This window comes from Octodon degus, unplaced genomic scaffold (genome assembly GCF_000260255.1).
Source record: "Octodon degus isolate 3935 unplaced genomic scaffold, OctDeg1.0 scaffold00083, whole genome shotgun sequence".
In the NCBI taxonomy this organism is placed as follows: Eukaryota; Metazoa; Chordata; class Mammalia; order Rodentia; family Octodontidae; genus Octodon; species Octodon degus.
The window spans coordinates 5,732,687-5,737,985 of record NW_004524659.1 but is presented as its reverse complement, the minus strand read 5'-3'; the positions used below and the strand labels follow the sequence as shown (position 1 = coordinate 5,737,985).

Below are 5,299 nucleotides of genomic sequence, written 5' to 3'. Positions count from 1 at the left end.
AGAGAGAGAGAGAGAGAGAGAGAGAGAGATGAAGCTTAATGAAAATGCTCTAGTTTCAATCCCCAGTACAGCAAAAATAGTGTGTGTGTGGAAGGCACCGGGGATCAGAAAACACTATGGATTCCCCATTCTAGAGGCCTTGTGGAATTGGGATGGGACAGAAAATAAGCGAGGTGATGGCAGTTTTGATCAAGGTCGAAATGCAGCTGAGTTAAGGCTGAGGGCACCAATCATCAGCCTGGTCATCAAGGGGGAGGAGAACAAGGTCACTGAGTGAGCCTCCAGGAAGCCAGAGCACAGGCTGTTGGCAGGATTATCCAGTAGGTAAGAGTGATGGCGGAAGTGGGGCCTTTTAAGATTCCTGTCACCATCAAAGAATCCTGAGACAGCAGAGTGGCAGCACAGGCCTAAACTCCACATTGAGAGAGTCAGGTTGGGAGGAACTGAAGTTTGACCCCAGCCTGGGGTACTTAGCAAGACCTTGTCTTATAAAACAGAACTTTAAAATGGCTGAGATTATAGCTTAGTGTGAAGGCTCTGGGTTCAATCCCTAGTGCTCAGTCAATTAGTCCATCAATATAAACACCTTGAGATAGGGGCAAGTTTTTCAGGGACTATTCTCCAGCTGGGGTTAGGGGTAGGGGTCCCAGAGGTTGTGACCAAGTAGCTGAGTTGGGGCCCTACACTGTCAGGGAGGCTAGAGGAACTGTGGCTAGTGACTCTTGGAGTGATGAAGAGGAAGATTCTCAGGGTTCATTTCCTTCTCCCACCAGACTTTTGGTGACCGCGTTCTCTATCCAGCCTCTTGGGTCGTCCCACTTTTTGTGGCGTTTTCCACCATTGGAGCTGCTAACGGGACATGTTTTACTGGAGGCAGGTAGGGGACCCTACAATTACTCTGTCTCCAGGTGGGCAGGAGGTAGCGGAGCTGATGTCACACTCAGGAGACCCCACATTCTCTGGGGTGGTCCTGGTCTTGAGCCTGGCAGACCAAGTCAGAGCCCCAAAGTGCAGAGAAGGGATGTGGTTTGCACCCACAAGGTGCAAGTGTGGACACTTCAGGCCACTTCAGGACAGGCTGGCTGCTAACTAGCACTTGGGAGACCAAGGAATGAGGAGGTGCACCTGGCTACCCAGTGAGTTCAGGGGAGTTCTGAACTAAGAGCAAGACCCTGACTCAAAAAGAAATCAGTAAAAAAAAGAAAAAAAGAAAAAATCACATGAAGGATAAATTAGCAAATGTAAAGAAGTGGCGCATCCCCCCAAAACTACTTCCAGTTCAGGTATCTGAAAGACTATAGGTAAATTATTATGGGGAAGAAAGATAAATGGAATTTCTTTTTATTTATTTATTTATTTATTTACTTGTGTGTGTGTGTGTATTTTTATTTATTTATGTGTGTGTGGCCAGCTCAGCCCACCAGGGGGCGGGGCTGGCTGGCATGTGGTGCTGGGGGATTGAACCGTGGTCCCTGTGCTTTGCTAAGCTTGTTCTAAGTAGGTGCTTTAGACCACTGAGCCATCTCACCAGCCCCAGAATTTCTTTTTTTTTTTTTTTAAAAAAAAAAAAGTTGCCACAATTAGGAATTCAATTAGATACAAGTGAAAAAGTAAGTCGGACACTAGAGTTGCTCATGAGCATGAAATGACAGACATGTAGATGGACCCAGACAGGAGAGAATTTTGCCAAAATTAAAAGCACTGTGAGCCTCAGACCCCGGATCTACACAAGACAAAGTATACTCAGCTGTAAATATTTTAGTGGTAGGGAAAAAGAAATTCTAGAGAGCTATAGAATTTGAGAGATTACAGCATTCGGACAAGGAAAACAACGGGAAACATTGTGAGAAATAATGTCTTTCAAATGACAAGGGACACTTTGATACTGGAATTCTGTGTCACTGAAATAGCACTCGAGACTCCTGACAAAGCACACATGGTTTTAGAGAAGCCATGGAACATTCCCTCTCCATTTCTCATTGGAAACTGTTAAGAGTCCACTCTAGAGAAAAATACTGAACTCAGAAGGAATTGATTTTCAGAAGGAAGGGAAAGGAAAATACAGTAAAATAGGTTGGTACTCAGGTATTGTGTTGGGTATTGTCTTGGCAAAGCCAAGCTCACAGGGACCCCACAGACGAGGCCCGGCTCTCTGTCCATCAAGGAGAGCAGCAACATGGAGGGGAGGAAAGGGCTTTAGTCAGCCAAGCCGGGAAGCACAGTCACTGAGGGGCTGACAGGAACTGCGGTTTTACAGTGAAGGGAAACATAGACCCTGGCCTGGGGTTGCATAGCTGCAGCTTAGGCCATCCCTGCCATGTCTCAGTTCCTATGCTGATACTCAGGACAGCTTCCATGAGGTCTGGGAGCCAGCGCCGCTTGAGGCAGCAGTTCAGTGGCCATCAGGAGATGACAGATTGTGTTGGGGAGGCAGCCATGGCTTCTGTCATAGGGTAACAGTGCCTATGCAGGAAGCGACCTCATTGTGGGGTGGTGTGCGAGGCTGTGCTTCGCCTGGAGTCCAAGGTGGCTGCCATTCAGGACAATGACTTAGAACTTCTAGGTATCACCGCAGGAGGTCTGGAACTCTGGACATTTTAAAAGCTGCCAATGAGATGTCCCTGCAAAATCACTTTAGTCACTTTGACTTTGGTGTCCTCAGTCTTGAAGAAGATGAGACAGATTAGGTAAATGTAGGGCAACTAGACTGTGTAACACAGACACCACTTGGGTGGTCAGCATCCCCATGTGCAGAGCTGAGCCAGGACCTGACCCCAAGTTTGAAGGCACTAAAATGAAGGCAGAGTTGTCAAGCTTCATGCTGCTCTTAATTACCCATGGGTACCTGCAGACCCGCTTCTAGATCTCTGTAACAGTGACTCCTCTTTACTAGGCCTCCCGGGCCCATGTCCATTTGTGGTTTTGTTGATCCTACAACGCTAGGATGCACCTAAGCCCCTCATCCTTCCTACACTCACTGCCCTCCAGAGACAGCACCATCCAAGATGGCCAGTCCCCACTCAGTTCCCTTCCCTGAGACCCCTGCTGGACCTCAGGACACTCTTGCTCAGGACCTCTGTGTGATTCTTCTTTCAGACTCATTTACGTTGCAGGCCGTGAAGGGCACATGCCTCAAGTGCTCTCTTACATCAGTGTCAGGCGCCTCACGCCTGCCCCTGCCATCATCTTCTATGTAAGTAGGAACTGCACCACGATGCCTGGGCTACAGGCAGATGGCCTTCAGGTCCAGAGATGAAAAAGACCTGTCTTGCTATCACTTGTCCAGTGGTTATACACTGTTCCTGGGTGTTGTGACCAGTGGTCCTGTCCAGGCCATTAGTATCCTATTCGAAGAAGTGGACATAAAAATGAACATAAATGTTTAGTGTTCATTAAAGGTACTAGAGGTGAGCTCAAGATAGGAAAAGAAAGAAAGTGTGCTTTGCAGAGCAAGTGTGGGCCAGTTAAAGGCTCTCAGTGGCCAAGAGTTAATGGCTGCCATCTTTTTTTTTTTTTCAGAACCGGGGATTAAACTCAGGCCCTTGTGCTTGCAGGCAAGCACTTATTCTACTAAGCCATCTCCCCAGCCCCAATGGCTGCCATCTCTTATGTCCATTTCTCATATTACAGCCATTCCAAGTAGTTGTCTGAGAATACTTCTGGGAAAGGTCTCTATGACTGACAGGTCATTCCCAATTGTTCATTTGCCTAACTATGACCCATTCTACCTGAGAAGGAGCCAGGTTCCCTTATTCTGTGATGTGAAATATAAAATAAATTCCCAAGACAATTGAATTTATACTTGTTCTGTTCCTTTTCTGAATTTACCCACAAACGATATTGGTTTAATCCTCCAAATTGGTATCACTCTACTTCCTTCATGTATATTCATTTCTTTGTTCTGAGCCACCTGGAATAAGCTACGCATGGGGAGGGAGAACAAGGCACTGTACAAGGTGATGCTAACAGCAGTCTTTCATTATGGCCTAATAACATATATGTCCTGAGATCATCAACGGCTCTAATGCGAGGTTCTCAGGAATAAATCATCTGGGTCATGTGCAGCTGTTCTGGGCACTCAACTACCCTTCACATTCCTAAGGCCCATCTAATACCTCCTAGCTCCAGAGCAGAACAGGCCTCTCTTCCACCTGCACACTCTGAAGATGGGAGCCTCGCCCAGAGATCAGGGGCACAAGTCAAGGCTCAGGTGGCTAATGCAGTCGAGATCAGACCTGGGTTCCATAGTGTAGGGCTCCTGGCCATAATGAAGACTCTCTGGAATTTAAATCTATAATTGTGGAATTGGTACACTGTATGTACAGATTTTGCCTAATATTTTCCTTGCTTAAAATCACAACTGCAAAGATGCAAATACTACTGAAGTTCTTCCCACCAAGTATCAGAGAGAAGAGCTAGCACAGCAAAGTCATGTTCAACCATTACTGCAATGGATGCAGGGGACATATCTTTTATGCTGATCTCTTTAGGAAAAACTGCTTCTTCAGACTTTTATGAGGTGATAAGAAGAATGATTTTATGTGCTAATGACTTGAGAATTTATTGTTCTTTCTTTTAGGGTGTAATATCAACAATTTATATCATCCCTGGTGACATAAACACTTTGGTCAATTATTTCAGTTTTGCAACGTGGATATTTTATGCAATGACCATTATAGGACTTGTTGTGATGAGGTTTACACAAAAACATCATAAAAGGCCTATCAAGGTAAGCTTCATGCCAAGTGTCACAAGCAGCTCTGGTGGACAGACTGCAGAAGAGCTTGGTCTTTCTTTTCTGATTCTACCGTTGTTGAGTGTCACCTTTTATATAGACATTTATCCTGCACTTTACAGTGTATGATCCCAGTAACCACCTAGTCATTCAAATCAATAAGCTGTCATTTTCCCAAGCTGCCAAGAATAGCTTTGATACTTTTCCTGAACTGAGGGAGTCTTCTGAACTCTGTCCCTGGTCCATTCCTGTCTAAGTTCGCAATCTACTTTGAACTTCTTCCCACTCCTGGAATGGCTGGTGGGATCTCTCTACCCTGAAGACAAAGAAGCATTTGCATTGTTTTGCTCACATTAAAGATTAAAATACCCCCCAAAATTGTGCTATTTAATTCTTAGGATAACAGAGCACAGGTATAATAAGAGTTAGAAAAATGACCACAGGGGGCCTGGCCTTAGCTCAGCTGTTTAAGTGGCTGCTTCCACAAAGCTGTCAGCCTCAGGTTGCTGTAGTTCGATCCCCACAACACTCCAGCCAGCTAAGCCACCCCTTAGGGCATTTAGA

At 45.7% G+C, this 5,299-nt stretch overlaps 1 protein-coding gene across 1 annotated transcript in view; it reads left to right on the top strand.

Moving 5' to 3' along the window:
- The window catches only part of LOC101584297 (b(0,+)-type amino acid transporter 1), a 34,508-nt gene that overhangs the window by 19,209 nt on the left and 10,000 nt on the right, over nucleotides 1-5,299 (top strand). The window contains exons 9-11 of the mRNA XM_004636826.3: nucleotides 774-877; nucleotides 3,097-3,193; nucleotides 4,580-4,729. Of these exons, the coding sequence (XP_004636883.3) occupies nucleotides 774-877; nucleotides 3,097-3,193; nucleotides 4,580-4,729 (351 nt within the window). The remainder of the gene's footprint in view (nucleotides 1-773; nucleotides 878-3,096; nucleotides 3,194-4,579; nucleotides 4,730-5,299) is intronic.